This window comes from Micromys minutus, assembly GCF_963924665.1.
Source record: "Micromys minutus genome assembly, chromosome: 4".
Taxonomy (NCBI): domain Eukaryota; kingdom Metazoa; phylum Chordata; class Mammalia; order Rodentia; family Muridae; genus Micromys; species Micromys minutus.
Window position 1 is genome coordinate 42,410,923 of NC_137973.1, and position 24,502 is coordinate 42,435,424.

The 24,502-nt window shown below is 43.6% G+C and overlaps 1 protein-coding gene across 4 annotated transcripts in view; it reads left to right on the plus strand.

Moving 5' to 3' along the window:
• Positions 1–24,502, plus strand: part of SORT1 (sortilin 1) — a 75,667-nt gene that overhangs the window by 1,560 nt on the left and 49,605 nt on the right. For all 4 annotated transcript variants that reach the window (XM_080915911.1, XM_080915913.1, XM_080915912.1 and 1 more), the window contains exon 2: positions 22,678–22,737. In XM_080915911.1, the coding sequence (XP_080772037.1) occupies positions 22,678–22,737 (60 nt within the window). The remainder of the gene's footprint in view (positions 1–22,677; positions 22,738–24,502) is intronic.

Consider the following 24,502-nt stretch of genomic DNA (forward strand, 5'->3'; position numbering starts at 1 on the left):
TGGTACTGGCTTCTGTGTGTGACCTGCAGCCAGCTGAAATCCTGTGATCTGTCTGTCTCCTTCAAAACTGACTTCTAACCACGTGTTGGACCCTTACCGTGACCTCTTTATCGTGTCCTAATTTTTAATAACTATGAAACTTACTGTAGATAGTTTACTTTAAGACTGCTCTTGTCGAGACTTTCAAAGTTGTGGTGCTTCTGTTTCGGGCACAAGTATCTGAACCTTGACACATCTCTGCATTGAGAAATGGTTTGGAAAGTCTTGGTTTTAGCACAGCAACTAGGACATCTTCCTCCTCCTCCTCTTTTTTTTTTTTTTTTCTGTCTAAAATTAACAATTGTTGCAACCCACGTATGGGAAAGACATTTTCAGTTCGATGTATTTTTCTGGGTTATGTCTTTTAAGAGAAAATGTTCATGGAGGTGAACGTGGGTGGCAGGAGCGCTGCACGTGGTCTTTGTTTACATGCCATCTCAGGAGCCCCACATCTCAGTGTGCCCGTGGGCTTCCGTGGGCTTCCGTGGGCTTCCTCTGAGAGCCATACTTGTTAGTTGTGATTCAATTCTCCAGCCGGAGAGCCTGGAATGAGTGCTGGAAAATCTTCCTATTGGACGAAAACTAAAATGGTGTAGACGTCTCTGTCTCAGTGGGGTGTTGAGAAAGGACTTACTTTTTGCCACTGATACTTCCCAGGCCCACAGCTTATTGGGACACCAGCAAATCCCAATATTCTAGTTCCTGGTTGAACGTCACATATAGTATACCAGTTCCAAAGAAAGAGGCAAAGAAACCTGGTTCTTCTTTGAAGTTCATGTGCAAAGGGCTTTTTCGAGTTCATTTTACTTAGTTACAGCTTGTTAGGGTCCCCCCACCCCTTCATTCTTTATTTAAAATAACTGTCCCTGCCCCCAGCTGTTATCCTTCCATAGTATTTTTTTTTTAAAGAGAGTTCATTCTTTTTGTAATTAAAGAAAAAAAAAAAGGTGAGCCTTCAGCTTAGAAACCATTGCCTTAGTTTTCGAAGGTTCTGTTTCCTCTCAGGAATTGGGAAGTAGTCTGCTGTTTTTCAGATGTTATAATTCACCACTACACACCGGACTGAAGAGATCTGGTGTTACAGGACCCTTTGTCACAAAAGTAGCAGCAACACAGGACAGCTTACTTACTTATTTATTGTCAGAGACTTTGTTTCCAGACAGCTGAAGTAGGAAGATGTTCATTGGAGTAATTTATATATAATATGATATGATATAATATAATATAATGGGATCCAACCCACCTCTCCCCCAAAAGCATCTTTTCCTGTCCTGAGTGTACATAAACGCTTTCCAAAGGCTCAGAGATGGGGTGGGGGAGGGGCTGCCAAATTATGAAGGTAATTCAGACTTGACAGTAGATTACCACTAAAGGTCTTAGCAGGTCTCTACACTGGGCTCTATAGCTTATAAAACCTTGTCACCAAGGCACACATGTGTTGGTACTGAACCCTGAGCCTTCCTTACTCATACTAGGCAAGCGCTTTGCTCTACCATATTTTCAGCCCCAGCATTTAATCTTAAGAAACCTACAAAACAAAGTGTGTGCCTGTCTAGTGACTTCCGGAGACTTCTGCCCTGTGCTGTGACAAGCTTCCCTACCTCTCTGTAGGTTTCCTTTCATGGGTTTTTCAGCCTTTCACGTGAGCTGTGTTTATTTTGAAGGCGTGTGTTGTTCAAATCGAGGTCGTAATGATTCAGTTCTCTGTGGGATCCAAGCACAGAGAAAACAGTATTTCTAGTTACAGTATTATCAGTAGGAATAGTAGACTTGTAAGAGAGCAGCATACAAAGTTCTGGCTGTTACTAAAACAGCAAAAAGACTGGCAACAAGATGCAGGCAGAAGGTCACCACTTACATCTCCCCCCCCCAAAAAAAAGAAATTCCACTTCCTGATCTTTCTGAGGGTTTGTCATGCCAGGGAAAGACACTGCAGCGCCATGGGGCCTCCGTGAGGCCAGCCCGTCTGCATTTGGTTCCTCGCTATCTTATGTTATCTTCACTAAGTTACTTAAGCCTCCATGTCCCATTCCTTCCTAATCTTTAAAACGGAGCTAAGCATGCATGCTTATGAGAAACAAACAAGGGTGTATGAAAATACGCCCCGTATTAGCGGATTCACAGTGCCTGAGACTTACACTCTAAGTTACAAGCCTTTTGCTCTCCCTGTTAGGGATCATCCACAAACGTTCTTAGACTCAGAAGCCTTCTTTTGCCCTTAGCCCCAGCATTAACCGATTGTTGCCTTTATGTGTGTGGAGTGCTCACAGCACACATAACTTTTGTACATGGAAGAAATTGAGCAGGCCCAGAAAAAAATTTTTTTATTATTAATGTTGGTTGCTAAGTTGGGTTGCTTCAAAACATTCCCCCATAAGTACCCCTTTGAGGATAGGCATGAAAGTCTGCCTTAAAGAAACAGCAGAAATGCCTTGGCCAGAATTGCAGTGGTAGCTGACATAATTTCCTTCTCATTCCTGTCTACTGACCATTGGATAATTTCCTTAAAAGTTCCTAAACTTATGATTAATAGGCCGGGAGCTGCTGCTCACTCTCCCTCTCCACGCCTGTCACTAACTACTGCCTCACACATAACTTCCCAACTCCTACCCCGGCATGAAAGCATCTGGTTTCTTAAGTAAACAGGCCCTGTAGAGAGGCTGTTGTAAGGCCTCAGCATCGAGAAGAATGCCTGTGTTTGTTTGCCCCACTGGTAGAGCCAAGCCCAGGCTGACAGGACTGTGTGTCTGTTGGCTGGTTCAGGGTGCTGCCGCTCTCAGCCTGGTGAGGATCACCAGACCTTTGTAGCACCCAGAAATCTGAAGGTTGTTGCGTTTAGCTATCCCAGAACTTCCTGGCTGCCTCATGTTTCCCAGCAGAAGCCTGTCTTCATTCGGTCTCCTCCCGTTTCCACTCTCCACCCTCCCTCCAGTTTATCTCACTTTTCGCAAGCCCCTTTGCTACCCCTCATGTTTGGGTCAAGGCATGGAAACGTAGGAAGGCTGGCGTTCTTGGTCCTGGTTAAGCAGAGTGAGCCTGGCCTCGGGAAGGGCCCTCTGACATGCAGTCTGACACGCAGACTGTTCTGAGCGGGATGTTTAAAGCCACACATGTTTGGGATTCTGGGAGGAACCATCAGCAGCTGTGAGGAATTCTCATCCACCTCAGGAAAGGTTGCTCTTCAGAAGGGCTGAGCTTTGGGTAACAGGAGGGTAGAAGGCCAGCCAGGTGTGACAGATGGCAGAGAAGGAAGGTGGCATAATAGTTAGGGACATTCACTGCTGCCTCTAGTATTTGCCTCTGTCAACTGCAAATTGTAATTTGAAGTCTGAGGAAGGGAACTGGAAGGAGCCCTTGTTTTGGCCAATCTTTAAGGGATCTTTCTTTCTACAATAAAGACCGCAGCCGACTCTGCATTTTCATGTCAGGCTCACGTGTGTTCTTCTGAGCTCTGCCATTTGCAAGCAGGTCTTATCAGCAGGCACTGAACTCCCACGGTGACTGCCATGTCTTTGCTCCTCAGTTTCATCCCTAGTGAGCGCTTACCTGTGTGATTACCACACGGCATTTAATTCTTAGCACCACCTGTGGGTATCAGCCAGAGGGAAGGTTTCCTCCTCTTCCTCACGTTCCGGCCTATCTCCCATCACCTCAGTCTGTCATCCAGGAAATTATAACTTTATTTTGAGGTGAAGAAATGAGGCCAGACTGTTTTATATGATGAGGAACTAATGTTGAGGCAGAAAACCAACCCATCGGGTTTGTAGCCAGCTCTAGAAAGAGTTATGTTGGCCCCGATATATTATAAAATAGCTACTGTATTTGTCAATTTCTAGCACTTCCTAGTTCTCTGCCCTGGTAACCAGACTTGTGTTTTTAGAAACAAGCTTGTTCATCCCACTTTGTGGCCTCAAGGTCTATGTGTAGGTGGGTTTCAGGGGTAATGGTGCTTGAAGAACAAAGCATTCTGTATGGTCTAGGTGGTCTGTTGTTGTTTAACTGTGACTCCCTTCAGAAATGGGTTACTAAGTGTGGTTTTGAGATAGTTGGATTGAAGGCATTCTGACAGACTCTTCAAGAATCAGTGGACTGTTAGGTGAAAGCTAGACGTATGTGTGAGGTTTATTTAAATAGTGAAGCCATTGTTCCTTCTCTAACTCTTAATGCAGACTCAAGAAACCACAGTAAAAACCCAGGCTGTGGCCCTCTGCTGAGAAGCCCTCTGCTGTTTGGTGTTTCAGTGTCTACCCCTCAGTTCCCATCTAAAGTGATGTTAAAAGTTTTGGATTAGCATAAAAATGTTTTACTTTTTAAAAATTCTGTGCTCCCCGTGGAAGAAGAGGCCAGAGGTTGTAATCACAAATGTTTGTTGGTTGATTCCAAATTTAGAAGCAAATGTTGGCTGCTCAGCTTGCTGGTTGAACTTGCACAGTGCGCACTTCACATCTGGGGTGGTGGCCTGCCACTCCCAGAGGTCGCTTCAGTGAACACTCTCAAAAGACAGTAGGATGCTTTCTAGGCAATTACGAGGAATCTTTGCTCCTTATTTTAGGGAGAGTAGTACTTTATCATCCCTTGTTGGCTGGGAATTTTAATGCTAATAAAAGCCACTAGTTTGGACAGCCCAAACATCTATCCAATAGCTGTAGCCGTAAATATGGGGTTTGTTGTAGTCTGTTTTTTTTTTTTTTTAAATTCTAACTTTTTGGTTTGTCCTATTTCCAGCAACATGAGTTTTTGAAACTATGTGACTGTCTGACGTTGAGTCTATGCTCATGTGAAGATCGATTATGATTAACTGTCTTGATTTATTGTCATCAGAAGGAAATGAGCATTGGTTTCTTCAGGACTCAGCTACTAGCCCTTCTGTGTTGGCTTTAGCTGAGATCTTGCTCTGGGTGTTAAGCTCTGATACAGGTGTACACTCCTTCCTGACTATTTGCAAGTCTGGTTCAACTCCCTGAAGGACCAAGAGACTGAACTAGGAGAGACAGTTTCACTGTAATTCTTCTCAGACAAGTAGCTGGAACCTGATGTTTAAATGGCCTTGCTCTTTGTCATGAGGGATTGAGAACATTAATTTGTTGCATACAAAATGCTCAAGACATATCTTATTACTTAGATTTGAGTTATGGCTCTCCTGTGTTCATGGTTCTGTGATCATGGAGAATTATTCCACTTCTCTGACTGTCATAGTTTTTTATTTTGTTGTTGTTTTCTGAGACAGTGTTTCTGTGTCCAGCCCTGGCTGTCCTGGACCTTTGTAGACCAAAGGCTGGCATGGAACTCACATAGATGTGCCTGCCTTTGACTCCTGAGTGCTGGGATTAAAGGCATATACCACCACTGCAGTTTTTGTTTTGTTCTGTTGGGTTTTGTTTTGTAATTAGAGGGGCATACTCTCTAGTTTGTTCAGAGGGTCAAATGGGAAATTTTATCTAAGTACCTTGTTTAATGTACTAGGTAGGTGCTATCCATTTAAACAGCTCATGAGCCCCATACTGTGCTGAGTGGAGCCCAGGGGTGTCTTAACAAAACTAAACTGCCAATGCCACTGTACAGACTTTGCATTCAAAGGCGTGGCTCCTTAGAATTACGTAGGAAGGCAGGAAAGACCTCAACAGCAGTTCGGGGAAGGTGAGGTGGAGGGAGCCATAAAGGCGGAGATAGAAAACACAAGAGCAAGCGTCCCTGGTCATCCGTGTGATGTGCTGTTTGGAGAGAGATACCGAGAATAACTGATGTCTCCATGAGGAATAATCGTGATGGCTGTTTATGGAAGAGGAACGGGCATCAGGCAGCATGAGTGAAAGATCATCAGTCAGAGTGCTTTAACAAAGTATTCGACCTGAGACCTGATACTAGAAAGAAGATTAGAGGTAGCATTGGAGAAACAGAACATCTATTCCTTTCAGAGGCTGCCCTCTGTGCGCTGGAGAAAGAAGGCCAACAAGAAAGATGATTGAAGGGCAGGCAGGGTGGCCCTGAGGTTTGAAGGCGCTAAGGAATACATTCAAACCCTGGACGTGTGTGTGCCTGTGTGTGCGCGTGTACGTGTGTGTAAGTGCAGGTACACACATGCCATGGCACACATGAGACGATCATAGAACTGCTCTTAGGAGTTGTTCTTCCTTGCCATCTTGTAGGATCTGGCTCTCGGGCCTGAGAGCAAGTACCTGTCTCTACCCTCTGAGCCACTGCACCACCCCAACTCTTGGATATTCTTGAAGGAGAATGGGAAGCTAAGTAGGAGAAACCTGGATGTCCATGACTGCATTTCTCTTGTTTGAATATTCATGAGCTCCAGGACAAGGTTGAATGCTGGCAGCTCCTGTGTTTAGCAGCCTGAATAGATTGTTAGGCTCATTTGCACGTCACCACCCTTGCATCTACTCTTGAAGCTGGATGACCTGTTGAGTCAGCTTGTTAGGTCTTTCTGGTCACATACCTTAGTTCTGCTGTTGAGACTAGATAATAGCTCACTGGCTGAGAGCTGGGAGTGAACCCAGGTGTCCCAACACGATGCTGGGCTTTGAAGTTCACGGACAGGTTTTAAGTCAACGCATTTGCCTGCCATAGAGATAAGGCAAGGCTAGAGACTCTATTTCCAAGTTGTATAGTTGTGAGCTCCTTTCTGCTCCTTGTGGTCACAGTGTCCTCAGTAGAGCTCAGTCAGCCTTTCTAAGCCTCCAGTTCCCTTTGTATAAAATGCAATATTATTGGGTATTGAGCCTTGGCAAGACCAAGGGCTTCTCTTTTTTGTTTGTTTGTTTTTCAAGTCAGGGTGTCTTAGGGTTTTACTGCTGTGAGCAGATACCATGACCAATGCAAGTCTTATAAATGGCAAAGTTTAATTGGGGCAGGCTTACAGGTTCAGAAATTCAGTCCATTATCATCAAGGTGGGAGCATAGCAGCATCCAGGCAGACGTGGTGCAGGCAGAGCTGAGAGTTCTACATCTTCATCTGAAGGCTTCTAGCAGAATACTGGCTTCCAGGAAGCTAGAATGAGGGTCTTAAATATTTATTTATTTTTAAATATTTATTTATTTGTCTCTCCAGCCCATATTAACCTTTTTTTAAACCCCATTTTTTATTAATAGAAAGGGAAATCTAATATCTACTTTTTAGGGTCACTATACAGTTACAATTTGAGATTTATTATGGGCCCCTCTTATTGAGAATGTCTTAGAGTTATATTTACAAATCTTAGTCGGGGTTTCTATTCCTGCACAAACATTGTGACCAAGAAGCAAGTTGGGGAGGAAAGGGTTTATTCAGCTTACACTTCCACATGCTGTTTATCCCCAAAGGAAGTCGGGACTGGAACTCAGGCAGGTCAGGAAGCAGGAGCTGATGCAGAGGCCATGGAGGGATGTTACTTACTGGCTTGCTTCCCCTGGCTTACTCAGCCTGCTTTCTTATAGAACCCAGGTCTACCAGTCCAGGAATGGCACCACCCACAATAGACCCTCCCACCCTTGCTCACTAACTGAGAAAATGCCTTACAGCTGGATCTCATGGAGGCATTTCCTCAACTGAGGCTCCTTTCTCTGTCATAACTCCAGCTTGTGTCAAGTTGACACAAAACCAGCCAGTACAGGTGCTTAAATATTAACATAGTATTCCTGGTGAATTCAGGGTTCTCACAGTACCCAACTCTGTATTCAGAAATATGTATATTGGATTCTTAATATCTGTGCATTCCACATCTATGAATTTAAAATACTTTTTCAAGTTGTATCTATGGGCTGGGGAAATACTTCATCCCATAGAGTACTTGCCAGGAAAGCTCAGGACCTGAATTTGATCCCAGAACCCATATGGAAAGCCAGGTGTGATGGCACAGGGAGGCAAAGACAGGATCCCTGGGGGTCGCTGGTCAGTCAGTGAATGAGCAAACGCCCTGTTCAGTGAGAAACCCTGTCTCAAAAACAAAGTGGAGAGAGACTGTGGAAAACACGGGCTACCAACCTCTGGCCTTTAGATGTGTATGGACACACATTTCCACCTTCTCACAAGCACATACATACCCATGCACCAAACATGCACTCATATGCACACACACTTTCTCATACACACACTCTCTTGTCTCTCTCTGTCTTTGTCCCTGTCTCCTCCCTCCCCTGACACACACACACACACACACACACACAGAATGTAGAATGAACATCTATGGACACTGTTTTGTACTTATTATTCTCTAGACAAAAACCACAGCTGGATTGGTTATTGTAAATAGAGATGGTTTAATATTGGATGGGGAGAAACAGTAAATTCTATGTAAGAATTCCATCATTTTCTGTAAAGAACTTAAGTTTGGTGGACTTTACTATCCAAAGAAGATAAGGAGTGCTCCTGGGACATCACGGAGTGAACATATTTTGGGACTTGGTAAAGGCGGAGATGGGTAGAGGAAAGAATCTGACTACCTTCCTCCCTTTCTTCCTCCCTCCCTTCTTCCGCCCCTCCCTTCTTTACTTCTTTACTTCCTTTCTTTGAGACAAGGTTTTTCTGTGTTGCCTTGGCTGTCCTGAAACAGGACGGAGTGGCCTGTTTCGTAGACAGGGTGGCTACAACCTCACAGGGATAATCTACCTCTGTGTCCTGAGTGCAGACTGAGATTAAAGTCACATCACATGCTTCCACATTCTGGAGTGTCTTTTCAAAGTGACTTTCTGTCTTTCAAATATTTTTATTTATTCTTTGGCAATTTTATACATGTATACAATGCAGCCACCCCTAGACAGTCCCCTCAAACTGACTTCCTTGAAGCTGTGGATGATGGAGAGGGAATAATGATCAAATTAATAACCTGAGAAAAAAATCACCAGACATATGCTCATTTTGTTAAGGTAGTTGCAGGTACACAGTGAGTTTTAAATAACTTTCAGTTATGTAGGAAGCCTGCTTGTAGTTTAATAGCAACTTTTCTCCTTCTTTGAGTTTCAGTTTATTAGAGTTAGTGGCTGTGTGTGTGTGTGTGTGTGTGTGTGTGTGTGTGTATGTACAGACTCTTGCACATTTTAAGCCATTCTTAGCTGAGCAGCCAAGGTTGCTTTTCACCCAGCTGGAGAAATACCACTGAGGTATTTCAGGACCTTTGCTTGGTAAGGTGTTAGGCCAGAATGCTGAAGGAATTGTTTTGTTATATTCATGTTTCTTTAATGCATCTCGTTCACAGCTTCTGGGCTTACATTAATCCTCCATCCCAGTAAAAATGGCCTTCTCCACAGCACCTAAGTTCTTCTGTCGACCTGCTTTGTTTTCAGGGTCTCACCTTGTCTAAAGACCCCGCACACCTCCCTGCCTCCTCTTGTTCTCTCCTGTAACAGCCAGCTGGCTCCCCGCCTCACACAGAGCTTAGTGGTCTGCCTTACGTTCAGTTTGGTTTATTTAAGCATTTTTCTCACTGTGGACTCTTTAAAGGTAAGGACTAACTCTCGTCATGAGTCCATTTGTCTCACACGATGTTGGAGAAAATGTAGCATTAGATGTATTGTCTGGAGTTGGACAGATGTGACTTGGACACCGTGTTGTTCCACTTATCAGCTGTGTGCTTCGGGCAGATTATGTAATGTCTCTGAACAACTTCATTTATAGAGTAGAAATGATACTTTCAATAATATTCAACACTGCTTTAATAAATGCTTCTTCTAGGGGCAGGGGGCTGTGCCTCAGCAGGTAGAATGCTCTCCTAAAGTGCAGGAGTAAGGCCCTGTCATCCCAGCACTCCTGAGGTGGAGGCAGGGGGACCAGAGGACCAGGCTCCTGGTCATTCATATGCTATGTAGGGGATTCAAGGCTAGCTTGGGACACTGAGACCCTATTTTTAAAACTTACTATTTTTATTCATCAGTGGTTTAGTGAGCTCACATGTGTTAGGCACTATACTGGATGCTGGATCCACGTGCATCTTGGTAGCTGATGTAAACAAACAAACAGATAGCCCTTGCCTTATGTTTTATGTCTGTGTACTTTATGAACCAATGAGAAAAGGGCCAACAAACAATGTATGCTTATGAATATGGTAAGGAAAGAGGCAGCCACAGAACAATGATTGGCAGAGGCCCTTTTATCTGGGACACCAAGGTCTTACTGAGCTGATATTGAAGATGAATAGGATTTTGCCAGGAGGAACACCCCAGGCAGAGAACAACATGTTCATAAGGCCTGAGGCGAGGAAGAGCTTCGTGTACCCAAGATCTGGAAGAAAGCCAGTGCGGTGGTGTAGCAGGGAGAGTGAGGAAGTGAGTCCCCACACCCCGGGGTGAGCAGCCAGCACGTGGTTCCCGCAGCATGGCCCACAGCTAGCAAGCAGTTCTCAGTCATTGGCCTTCCTTTGAGTCAGGACTTGGATGTAAAAAACAAAATGGTGAAACGTATCACATTTGTTGAGTAGGATTAGAAATGAATTGTTTTATAAAATTGGTTCTCTAATAAAACAAGCCTACTCCTGGGGTGCCAGCGACTTTGTTGCTTTTAATGAGCTTTTGTTTTGTAAAATGTCTTGGCCTTTTCAATCTATCATATGACCCCAGAGCATTAAGAGACTGGGTCAGACCATCCCAGAACTGACGTCACTTCAACGTTGTGTGTTGTTTAATGCTACAGAGCTATTCAAAAACCCGGACTGTTTTCTCCAGTGTTCACTGGCCTTATGCTCTTAAGCTGCAGTCGGCTTGCTCAAGGCTTTTTGTTTGTTCATCCTGCAGAAGCCATGTTCTCCTTGCAGTCCGCCCCTTCCTGCTGCTGTCCTGTCTGTCTCTAGGTGCACCTTTCCCCATATTTAATGTTTCCTCCATAAGCTAAGGTACACTGGTTAGAACGATGGTGTGCAGTTTTCTCCCAGGGGTCTAGTGCATAACTTAACGCAGAGCTTCCTACCGCATGCATTCCACTGCATCAGAGGTCGGCACCGCCTCCTTCCTCAGAGTGCCCTGCTCCCCATGGGGTCTAAATAATGCAGGGTCACTCTTGTACCATGGCTATTAGAATTAAGGAACTGGCTTGTTGCTTTACACCCCGCCCCCAGCCCTCTAGCAGTAGGAATGAGAACCAAGAGGCTAAAGTATTGCCGAGTCACAGAATCGCAGTGCTCAGAGACCAGACACATTGTCACTGCAGCGCCCTACCCCCACCATGAAGTTAGGCAGCATTGCCCAAGTTCACAGCGCTTCTGGCAGAGCTGAAAATGAACCCAGGCTGCCTGATTATTAGCCCATTGTTCTCCCTATCACCCTGCTTCTCAGAGAATTCTGAATAATTTAATAGATTTTTGAAAAGTTGTATTTTTTTTTAATGTTTAGGGCTCCCCCCCCCCCATTTCTAAGAATAGCTTCCATGAGAAGTGGAACATTTGTGATGTTTTTTTGGCCCATGTTTTCTGACTCAAGCAGTGCCTCCTTTAACAGAACTGAGTTCTGTGGTCTGTCTTCCTGCCTGTGCTGCTGCAGACCATACACCCTGTCCCTGCTGGGGTTTGGGAGCCGAGCTCTGGAGCCCCTGCCTTGCTAGGCTGTGACAGTTGTGCCTCTGGATTCTTAGCTCTGAGTGTGGGGACTCCCGAGAGAGAATGGTTTGTTTTCTTCCCTCTCCAGTTGGTTACTGAAGGCGGCTGCACGGTGCTTTTGCAGTGCCGCGTGCCCGTGCACGGTGACAGTCATCTTCTGTAGCCGGTCTGGCATATGGAGCCCTAGTGTTTACATTTCTGCAGGAGAGAAGTCTGTTTACAGAACCCCAGTGCACAAACTCAGAGCCTGTGCTATCCCTGCTTCTCCCCTGGGGCTCTGTTTCTGTATTTATAGATTCAATTAATTTTGAATTTTAAAATTTCATAAAAATTATTTTGCCTGGGTTGAACACACAGAGATATTTTCATTGTCACGTCTTTGGTAACCCAGTGTGACTGCTTATCATATTTAGCATTTACATATTACGTGTTTTATAATTTACGTATTACATTTATTAAGTCATTTAGAGGTGACCTAAGGTGCAGAGCATATGTGAGGGTCATGAGTAAACACTATGACATTGGATTTAAGGAACCTGAGCATCATGGATGTGGTATCCACAGCGGGGAGCCCATTCCCCATGGATACTGAGGAGGCAGTATTGTTGAAGGAAGGCAAGCTTATGGTATACCACCATTGTCTTCTCCTCCCTTCTCGTAAGACTGTAAGACTGCAGAACCATCTGCATGTGCCTCAGCCTGAAGCCCACTCAGGATAAGCCCCCTGGGGCAAGTGTTACTTCTCAGTATTTGACTTTTAAATCAATGTATCCAGAGAGGCACAAATTTCTCATGACTGAGTTTTGCCAAGCTCTGTGACTCTTTGGACCAGCGTCAAATTCTTCAAGCTTATAGTAACAGTGACTTAATTAGGCTTCCAGTTTAATTAGATGTGAAGATGAGGTTATTTCTGTGAAGAATATTGTGTTTCATGAGTCTCTCTTCACCTCTGCCAGAGCCGCAGATTCTCCACATGAGTATAGAAGTGGGCAGTGCGCTGCCCATTGTGCTACCCATGGTCTGAGTGTGTGGGCCTCCTGAACTAAGGCTGCAGGACGTGGGCAGCCAAGGCTTGCTTGCATCAGTAGCTCTTAGATGGACATCTTCAGAGAACATGGTAACAAACTGTGCTCTCCTTTCTAACATGGTTAGGAAGGTTTCCTGAAAACCTGTTCCACAGTCAGATGATAATCACTATTGATGCCAGCCAGGGACTTCCTGCTGCCCAGAACTTCCCTTCTTCCCAGAGTTCCAATGGGGTAAACAAAAGCTCTGAAAATGACTACCAGGAAGGCAGGCCAGTGGTTCTGTGAATGACCAGGCTACCTGTGTACTTGTGGCCCTGTGTGGCAGGGTCTTTCTGACCCTGTCCTCAGCTTTCTGATGCATCTGTTGTTAGCCAGGGTAACATAAATAGGGATATGCTAACATGGGAGGATGGTTCAGTGGTGAGAGCACGTGCTGCGCCTGGAGAACAGTCAACTCCATTTCCGAGCACTGTGCTTGGTGGCTCGCAGGCCACCCAGAAGTACAGTGTGAAGAGGAGTGTGTCCCACAAAGTCTGCTGCTCATATTTTATTTTATTCTTTATGTATACGGGTGTTTTGCCAGCATGTATGTCTGTCTGTGTACCACATGTGTGCCTGCAGAGGCCAGAAGAGAGCGTTGGATCCCCAAGACAGTTCAGAGCTGCCGTGTGAATGTTGGCAACTGAACCCATGCTGTCCACGTTTCATATGGCATTCTTCCAGATAATTCTTTTCCATAAGGAAGGATTGTGGGACAAGTTTTCACAGATAACACAGTATCCACTTCTCCAGTCATGTGGCTAATTATCAGGGGGGTCTAAAGAAAGACCCAAACTGGTTTTGAACTTGTGATCTTATGGCGTTCACCTTGCAAGGGCTATAATTACAGACCTGTCTCGCCAGACACCTGATGGAGCCTTGCTTTTTCTTGTTGATTTGAAAACTCTTTTTTTGGGGGGGGGTGTAAGATTTATTTATTTATTATATGTAAGTACACTGTAGCTGTCATCAGACACACTAGAAGAGGGCATCTGATCTCATTACAGATGGTTGTGAGCCACCATATGGTTGCTGGGATTTGAACTCAGGACCTCTGGAAGAGCAGTCAGTGCTCTTAACCACTGAGCCATCTCTCCAGCCCAGATTTGAAAACTCTTAATCTAAAAATATTTTGTCATAGTACCAATATTTTTTCAAGCTTTTTCCAACTTTCTCTTTGGAATGTTAATATATAATTTCAAAAATAGTCAAAGTAAACCCTCATGGGTTCTGAGTTTTGTATCACTTTTAGCCAGAGTCCTCTAAAGGTTTATAAATGTATCATTCAGTTTGAGTGTGCTTAAGCCTTTGGACCATTTAGGATATGAGAGGGAAGTTAGCAAATGACAGTTTACTTAGTCCTCCACTCCTTTGCCACTGACCAGAAGTGCTAACCTTGTCATCTGCTAAAAGGAACCTCGTTTTTCCAGCTTTCGCTTTTGTCCATTGATCTATATTCTCTGTCCCTAGGCCAGTATCAGGAACAGGAAATTAATAACTCTCTCTGGAAGCTGCAATCACTTCATGTTTATTTGCTCCTAAAAGAATCAAACTGGTTTTCTGTCTAGCTGGCTGAAACTTTGATCTCTGTTTCCTCTGAATACTGGTTTTGGCCTGTTACTAGAGAAACAGCATATTTACAAAGTTTTTTTTTTTTTTTTTTTTTTTTTTTTTTTTTTTTTTTTAAATTTCTGGCCTCTGTTACATATATTTGGTTGACCAAACAGCTCTGTCCTCTTTGTGGTGAATTATTTACTTCTTCAGGATTCTAAGTTAGACTGAGAACCTGTTGTCTCCCAGCATTTTAGGGACTTGTGTACATTCACATGTAACTTTAAAAAAAAAAAAAAAATCAGGGATCAGGGTCTTGTTACATAACTGGAGCAGGCTTTGAACCAGTTCCTTCTGCCCCAGCCCCCAGAGTGCTGTCACAGGTATGTGCCACCACAAGTGGCTATGACATCTTTTTTTTTTTATTACTGCTTGAGATAGACACTCATTCATTTTTCTGTTTGCTAGCCTCCCTACTTCTAAATGTTGTTATGTAGTTTGGCATTTTACTTCTAGAATATTCACTAGGAGTACTGAATATTAGTAAAAAAATTATTCTGTCTTTTGAGTTTTTTTCCTAGCCACAAATCTTTATCTATATATCTGTCTGTCTGTCTGTCTGTCCATCTGTCTAACAGCTTTTTCCATTTATCCATCTACCCTCAACCCACATCTATCTATCTATCTATCTATCTATCTATCTATCTATCTATCTATCTATCTATCCATCCCTCCATCCCTCCATCCCTCCATCCATCCATCCATCCATCCATCCATCCATCCATCCACCTACCCACCCACCCATCCATCCATCTATAAAATTCTATCTTGATTAGAATAAGTGGGTCAGTGAGTTGATTATTTTTAGCTCTTTATACTGCTGGCTGATAAGTTATATGTGAGCTCATCTCAATGTTCTTTGGGTCTTTCAAGATGAAATACTATTTCTCAAGCGTCAGACATTTTTCCTTTTTGTATGTTTTATTCTTTTTTCTGGTTTAAACCTAACTTGATTTATTCTGACCCTGAAATTATTTTAAGGAGTGTTTGTTAGCATGTATTGTATACGTAGCTCTACTCGGTGATGTCAGTAACATTTTCCTTGTAGTTCTGTATCCGTCGTCTTGTTGCTCCCAGAACACCTGCCAGAGCAAGATTCCTCACAGTTGTGGGGTGCACTCCCACCATGATGGGGAACTTGATCACACTGCATACTAGTCAGGAGGCAGAAGTGCTGGTGCTCAGCTTGCTTTCCCCTGGCTATTCAGCCCTAGCCTCAAGTGTGGGAAATGGTGCCACCTACATTTAAGGAGGCTCTTCCCAGCTACATTAGCCAAATCTCGAGATGTCTCGGAGATAAGACCAGGAGATTTGTTGCCATGCTAATTCCAAATCCCATCAGGTTGATAATCAAGATTAACCCTCACAGTTACCTGCTCAACCACCTTCTGCCACTTTCGTCTACAAGGTCTTATGTCTGCGTGTACAGATGTGCATTTGTACCACATTGTTATGTTTGCGAGTAAGAATTCATGACACAGAGCAGAGGGTGTAGCTCTGTGCAGAGACTTGCACAGATGAGGCCCTTTGTCCAATACCCAGCTCTGAATTACAACAACAACAAAAGTAACCTGAAAAGTGTACAGACATGGGCATAATCTTAATACAAAAAGAGCCCATGTATAGTCAAGTCCAGCTTGGACTATAAGCAAGAACCTGTATTATAATAGTATTTTGACTGGGGCTACAGGTTTGGGCCACCATGCTGGAACCACACTAGCTTTTGAATTGCCTTGTTCTTCAGAAGAAGAAAAAATTCTACTGCTATTTTTTGTTCCTTCGTATGCTGACATTTTCAAGATTTTTCTCCTCAGTTGCATCAGACAATGTGAGTATGATGAGCTGTGATATAGTTCTTATCATCTCTCCTGCTTGCTGAGGGTTGTGAGCTTTCTAATCTCTTGTTTTATAGTTTTCATCATAATGAAGGAATTTATTTGGTTTCTGAGACAGGGTCTTGCTATGAGCTCATAGAGATCTGCCTGTCTCTGCCTCTTTTATGCTGGGATTAAATTTGGAGCTCACTTGTTCTCCCTCCCTTTCTCCTTCCCTCCATCCCTCCCTCCCTCCCTTCCTTTTTTTGGTCTCCATGGAGTGTCTGTGTGACTGTTGGTGTGTCTGTTAGGTTGCTGGTGGCTCAGTACTGCTCTACCCATGCTGGGTTATCTTCTCTCCATCCTCACTTCTGGTGAACTGTAATGCTCTCTCTTCAAGGCCCCTCAGCTTGTCTGTAGTGTCTAACCTCTGATGTCTCAGCTTTGTTTTATTGTATACGTGGTAATTCTCATTTCTACAAATCTGGCTCGACATTTTTCTTTTCTCTTCTCTGTTCCTTGTATCTCTTTTCTTTGGTGACACATTGTCTTCCTATGTAGGACAGGGTGGCCTCAAACCTGAGACACTCTGGCCTCCATCTGGAATCACAGGCTTTTGCCATCACAGCCAGCAGATATGTGTGTCTTTAAATCATCTTTTGTGTTTTTACTTAACATCTTAACATCATCAGCCTGTTCTCTAATTATTGAGCATCTGGAGTATAATTATAACTGTTTTGATGTCATGTATACTAATTATGTTATTTGTACTTCTGGGTAATTTTTATTTTTTTCATTATTGGTTATGTTTTCTTGCTCTTTATATGCCTGGCGATTTTTTTTATTGAATCTTGAATATTGTAATTTTAAAATGTTTTAATTCTGTGTGCATGTGAGAGAGAAAGAGAGAGAGCGAAGGAGAAAGAGAGAGAAAGAGAATAGGTTCCCACAGAGGCCAGAGGCATCAAATCCCTCTTGAGTAAACTCTTAACCGCTGAGCCATCCCTCCAGCCCAGAATATTGTAAATTTTATCTTGATGGAACATAGGCATTTTTGTATAAATGTCTTTTCTAATTAAAACTGTATTTATTTATTCATGTGTGTGACTACACATCATGTGGGGAAATCAGGGGACAGCTTGTGGAGAAAACCCTCTCTCCTTCCAGAATTCTGGTCCCAGAATTTCAGTCCTCATGACTGGGGTGAGCGCCTGGACCTACTGAGATATCTTGTTGTCCCAGTAAACATTCTTGAACTTTGTACATACTATAGTAAAGTTTTATAAGTGCTTAAATCCCCTTGCTGTGTGAAGTTATTCTGGGTGATTCTGTAGAACAGGACTTGGTGGTTCTTCTCGGGGTGCAGACACCATCCTCTCCAGACCTTACAGCGGACTCCCTGCTCTCTGCTGTTTCCCTCACACTGTGCACTGGTCATTCTTTACCAAAGACTTGGCTGACTGGCCAGGAGCCCCCTGTCCGCTTTCTGTTGCTGTAACTCAAAGCCACAGCCTGGATAATTCATAAAAAAATAGACGTGTTTTTAGCTTACAGTTGTGGATCCTAAGAAGCACAAGGGTGTTTGGTGATGGCTTCTTGCTGTATCCCAGCATGCTGATGTCCTCATGGAATGACGACACAGAGCAAGTGCATGGCTTACAAGCTCTTCCTATTCTTAGGGAACTATCAATGCCATCACAGGCCTCTTCATTCTTATCTTCTACAAGAGCTCTCAGACATGCAGTCAAAGCACCGCAGCTCCTCCAGAGTCTCTTTCTCTGCCTCTCTCCCCTCTCTCGTCCTCTAACTTGTGAGCTCTGCCCTTCAGCTCCCCACAGTAACCTGGTGCCTGCTTTCTAGACACTCCCAGTCTCATTTCTTCAATTCAGGAGACTCTGGGTTCAGCATGAGCTCCTTTTCTAATACGGGGACCTGGAAATCCAAGGAGTAAGCTGTGGACTTTGTAGGAGCCTCTGTTCATCTCCTTTTGTGAACCATTATCCTTCACCTCCTGATGTGAGGTAGCTAGAAGACTTGTTTCTCACAGTCTGTGTTTCTTCAGGGTTTCCCCGAAAGGTAAATGCACCTCTCACTCTCCTGGCCAGAAACAGAAAGTCCCTCTGGGAGCAAAGATATCCCTTCCTCACTGTTATTGTCAGGAAATTAAATAGATCTGGACTTAGTTAAAGAAAACGGATTGGCTAGCCATGATGGTGCACACCTTTGATTCCAGCACTAGGAAGGCAAGAGGCAGGTGGGTCTCTGCAAGTTCAAGACCATTGGTTCACAAATTGAGTTCCAGGCCAGCCAGATTCACACAGTGAGACCCTTTCTTTAAAAAAAGAAGAAAAATGGATTTCATATTTGTTGAGTGCTTCCCACAGAACTGTATATGTCAGTTGTTAAAACCTAGAGGCTCCACCTCTGCACCAGATGAGCTTCAGACCCAGTGGCAAGGCACTGAGAGGGATAAGATGGAGATGAATTGGGAAAGACTTCTAATGTCAACCTCTGGACTCCATCATGCATACGCATGAAGGTATACAAACACACAAACACATACATATTCATATAACAATACATACTCACATAACACACACAGCATAATAGCCTTTTGCTCACAGCAGTGGACTGTCCCTAACTAGGGCCAAGCTATGCAGCCTTTCCTTTCCTTGATATTGTGTTTCTTCCCTATGAAGGAGTGGGATTGAATCTGCGCTCTTGGTGCCTACCCTAGTTTGTTTTTTGTTGCAAACTAAAACAACCAAAAGAAGCAACCTGGAAGGAAAGGGTTTGTTTCATCTTACAGTCCAGCCTATGGTGGAGAGAAACGAATGCAGGAACTCAAGCAAGGAGCTTGAAGCAGGAAGCAGACCACACTCAGCTACCTTTCTTGTATAACCTGGGCCACCTGTACCTCCGGTGATGCTCAGGGGGGCATCACCACAGGAAACTAAGCCCCCCTTCATCAATTACCGATCACAAAGATTCCCGCACAGACCCACCCACCAGCCACTCTGGTCCATTAAGGCTCCCTCTTCCCATGTGTTTCTAATTCGTATTAAGTTTACAAGATTTAACCACCAGAGCTTTTAATCTCCTGGATTTGCCTCCTTTCCATGTGAACTTTTTTTTTCCTGCTTGAGCTCCGGTCATGCTGTCTGATCTGATTTCATTTTCTCTTTTAACTTCAGAAGGTAATAAGTATTTTAGAGTATGAAACACAATAGATGAGTCACATCATATGTAGGTAAATGAGTGTTCCAATGAGCTTGTGCATTTTCAAAAGCAAATGCTAAATGGTTAATGGGAAGGGTGGAACAGGAGGTCAGGGGTAACAGAAAACCACAATTACAGCTAATAAGTCTGGCCTATATTTTCAAGGGAGCTCTTAAAATAAGTTAGGTCACTTCCCAGTTTAGTTGTTTAAATGAAGCTGAGGTTGCCAGTGGCATCTAGCAATTCTGTTTCCAGACTGAGCAGTCAGATATAGGTAATGTGTGTTTGTAGATTGAGTCATGTGCACAGAGAATTGGATAAAAAACGCAAATGCAGGTTCTGATTGTCTCAAACTAACAATGCTACAGACTGATGAAGACAGACACAAACTCCAGTGTGTCTTTTCAGTACTGTAGTCGGTTGTCATAACCAGACCCTCTCTAGGAAACAAACAAAACAAAAACCTCGTGTGTAGTGATGTCTAGTACATGTGTTGTGAAAAGATGACGTTCCGGGTTTCAGCACCAATGTTAGGGAAAAGGATGAAGAGAGTGGGGGGCATATAACCCATGGAGGTTTGGCAAGGCCTGGGGGCAAGGGAGATGCCTCTGGGGGGCCCATGTTGGGAATCCCTTCCCTGAGGGACCAGCCACACAACAGTATAGTACGGAATAGAGTTTATTCAGGTTATGGGAGAGTTAAGAGGCTAGTAGAGGCAGGGGGCGGGTAGAGAAGTAGAGGCCGGCCATGAGCACGTGGAGGGAGAGGCGGAGAGCAAGGCTGCAAGAGCAAGAGAGCAAGAGGCCAAGAGAGAGGGGTCAAGCAGTCCCTTTTATAGTGTCAAGTCACTGGGGTGGAGCTTACCTGGCTACTGCCTGGTAATTGAGGGGTGGGGTTTACAGAATCCCAACAACATGTCCCTTTAGGGGACTGACTTATCACTTTAATTTCAGGTACCATCTTGTCTCCCAAAAGAACACGTGGTCATGCTCTGTGTGAGACATCAAAGGCACACTGGTGTGCCATTCTGTGAGCTTCTGGTTCCAGGAGTCTCTAACAGCTTCACTTTTCGCCTGATGCTCAGCAAGTTTGTGTATGAATAGCCCTTCTGTCCCTCAGCAGCTTCTGGCTCAGCTTGTGCATGTGAGAGTTAACCAGCATTTACTGAGCAAGCCCTGTGTGCGGCATTAGTACTATTTATGGAGAGCATTCAGAGGGTCTTTTGACCTCACAGGCGCTTTCCGTCCAGAAGGGAAATAGCACAGACAGACTCTGAAGCCCCAGTCAGGAGGACCACAGAGAAAATTAGGAGATAAGCGAAGTAATTTGTGCTCAGAGTCCTTTCCCTCCAGCTTCTCTGTTGGGATTGGTGGCTTGAGTGGCCAAGTAGCTGGCACCAGACCATTTATAGGCAAACTCTATTTTGAGATGGGAGTTGTGGTTTGAGAAGGATATGTTATAATCATTTTCAACACATGCTTATTGAGTGTGCACAGAGAACACCAGGAAATATAAAGTTCCTGCTCTGCTGGAAATGGGCACACATTTGGGAAGGCAGACATGTTCAGGGTGCATAAGTGGAATTGGATTTGCCTTCCTAAGAAAAAGCACAACCAGCAACGTTTGTAGAGGGGCTGACTGAGCTGCTCTGAGTTGGGCTTGAGTTGTGGATGTATCCGGGGAAAGGAAGGCCCTTCATTTTTGTCGCTAATGCATATATATAACATGTAATTTCTGTACAGTGAGGTCTTTTATATAACAATAGTGTCTTTGTTGAGTTATTTCATTAGTTTGATAGGTAATAAAAGTTAGACGATTAAACATTAACCTGAACTATCTCTGTGTGGTAAATCATGAATGACTTTTATTTTCTTTATTGTACTTCCTCATATTGTTTACATTTTCTATGATGAACGTATATTATTTTATAAATATAATATATATATATATGGACTGGGCATATGCCTTTAATCCCACCATCGGGAGGCAGAAACAGGTGGATCTCTATGAATTTAAGACCAGCCTAGTCTACAGAGCAAGTTTCAGGACAGCTAGCAATATACAGAGAAACCCTGTCTCAAAAAAAAAAAAAAACCAAAAAAACCCCCAAAAATAAGTAAGTAAATAGAAGATGGAAATATTTGGGTAGCAAACATTCCTCAGAGATGACTGTCACTTTTTGTATGTGCTCTGGGTTTTAGATGTAATATACCATCTTTCTCCATTTTGTTTCCCAATTTCCAGTGGAACTCTGATAGGTTTATTATTAATCTCTGTGGTTGTTGACTAGACGGACAAAACAAACCATTCATGCTTGCTTCTGCCTCCCGTCATTTCAGCAGTTCTGTCTGGAAGCAGGAGGAATCCGACCTCTAACTATCCAGTCATACTGTGAAGACTGCTTAGTGAAACTTCAATTATGCCGATTGGATTATAATTATGTCTGTCAGTGTGGGCTCTGATCTCTTGTTTTAAAGCACCCTAAGAATACTTTGCTGTGTCTTTATATTTAGTACTGTTTGAGAAAGCAATTAGACTTTCTCATCTCCCATCTGGTGCAGCGAAGATAACTCATCTGCTTGGCTTACTTTGTATGAGAGAATTGAAATTTTTAAGTCATCTGTGATTTGGATGTAGCTAAATCCCATTTCTCCCAAATTTTATTGTGGGAATCTGTGTCCCCTTCTAATTATGAACTTAATTACACAGAAGAATATTAAAGGATTAGCTAACATATCAGAGGGCTCATCCCTGGGGAAGACTGATTCTGTTTTCTAGCAGCCACGGACTGCCTGTAGCTCTTCCTCTAGAGGCGGAGCCCTGTGAGACTTCTCCAGCCATGTTGGGATTGCTTAAGTGGACATATTGTTAAGATTTCATAAGGCAACTTCTTGCTATATAGAGAGGATACTGTCTTGTAGCAAATATCCTGGTCCTCTGGCTCTTTGAATCTTTCTATTCACTCTTGTGTAATGTTCCATGAGCCTGAAGTCGGGGCTTGTGTTGTAGGTATATCATTTGGGGCTGGGCACTCCATGGGCAGTTATCAAGCGACACTAAATGAAATTAGCAGCCCCCCACCCTGTCTCTGTCTCTCTCCTCCTCTCTCTCTTCCCCTCTCTCTCTGTCTCTCTCTGTCTTTGTCTCTCTCCCTCCCTGCCCCCCAGCATGTGTCTTGAGCATGCACACACACATCCACATTTAAAGAAGATGAGATTGTGAAGTTGAGAGGGAGGGACAGGAGGAGTCAGAGAGGGGAGAGTATGAAATAGAAAAGATTTAAACACAGTGCTCAGGAATGTCATTCTCTAAATAATTGTAAAAAGGTAATAAAGGTCTAAATTACTTGAGGAAACTAAGGATGGAAGAGGAGTGGATGACATTTCTAAATGAATTTCATTTCCATTTCTCTAATAGCATGTCTTTGATGACCTCAGCGGCTCAGTATCCTTGTCCTGGGTTGGAGACAGCACTGGGGTAAGTAATATTCTAAACTCTTTTAGTCTGCAAGATGATGGGCTTTGGAGCAGGCGGATACTCTAAATATCACTGTTTCCTAAAAGTGTCTTCAACCTTAGTCACAGAAAACAATTGTTTTCAGGACAAACTTTTGGGAAATTGTAGTTTGTTTGGCTTTGCTTTAGAACTGGGAACCAGTTGAAATAAGTTTTGAGAATACTGTAATCCTGCTGGATGAGGGTGCAAGGTGGGGTGGGTGTATGGAGGATAGGTATTCCATTAGTGCCTACATTAGTGTGAGGTCCACAGCAATGATGCCAGAGGCCCATGGAAGTTTAGCTCTGGCTCTGGACAGCAAGTTGTCTGGGCTGAGGAGATGCTCAGTGAGTTGCGTTCTTGTTGTACAAGCATGAGAATGTGAGCTTGTGTCCCCAGCACACGTATAGCCATAGGTGGGTTGGAAAGATGGCTTAGCAGTAAGCAGATGCAGAGGACCTGCCCTCTGTCTGTAGCACCCACACCAGCAGGCTCCCAGTCACCTGTGACTCCAGCTCCAGGAGGTCCAAGTTATCTGTGTCCAAATACCCCCACACGGGCACATATACACACATCATTTAAAGTAAAATTAAAAACAAGCAGCTGGGTGTGTAACACATGCTTGTAATCCTACCGCTGGTGAAGCAGCAGCAGAGAAGCCTCCAGAACTCTCTGGGCAGGTCATGTGTCTAGTCAGGCATTTGTCAGGTTCATGAGAAGACCTGTCTCAAAGAATAGGGTGAAGAGCAATGGAAGAAGATACCCACTTTACCTGTTGCCTCTACACACGCACATATGTGAACATGGACAGACATATAAACCCTATACATACATGCATGCACAAGCAAATCAAAGTTGTTTTCTTAACTACCCTTTAAACTTCTCAGTAGAGTTTTCTTAAGTGTGTATCAGTTTTTCTCAACTTTGACATATGCCCTAATTTCTATGATTTATTCGCTTAGCCAGGATACTTGGTAACTTTAAGGTTTTTGTTGTTGTTAGTTTTTTTCTCCCCAGAGACAGTCTTATGTAGCCTGGCTAGCTTTAAATTTACAACATGGCGGGCTGGAAAGATGGCTCAGTGGTAAAGAGCACTGACTGCTCTTCCAGAGGTCCTGAGTTCAATTCCCAGCAACCACATGGTGGTTCACAACCATCTGTAATGAGATCTGATGCTGTCTTCTGGTGTATCTGAAGACAGCTACAGTGTACTCACATACATAAAATAAATAAATAAACCTTTTAAAAAATTTACAATATGGCTAAGTTGGCCTTGAACTCCTCCTTCTACTTGCTGATCCTCCTGCCCCTCCCCCTACTGCTGGGTTACAAGTGTGCAGACCACCCTGCCTAGCTAAGATTTCTTATTATATGGATTTTTGATCCTCTCTAGATGCTAGTACTAATTTATCTAGATTTGTTCTCATGTGTATTTTTGCATAGAAAATAATTTTGCATAGAAAAAGCAAATTACATGGAGAACTAGCAACCTGAAGGAGAAGACGCCCAGACATATGAGGCATGCTGACCTCTGAGGGCAGAGAAAAAAAAAGAGTTTTTCGCTTTTTTCTTATACAGATATGAATTGGATGACTCCTTCATTATACATATCTGACTCACTGCTTCAGTGTAAGCAATAGAATGAAGGGGAAGCTTTCAGATCCTCCCAGACCCATGTTCCTTGGCCCTTTCTAGATTTCAGATATGTTGTCTTACAGGTTTCTAGACAGCGGAGTTGTCAGCAGTC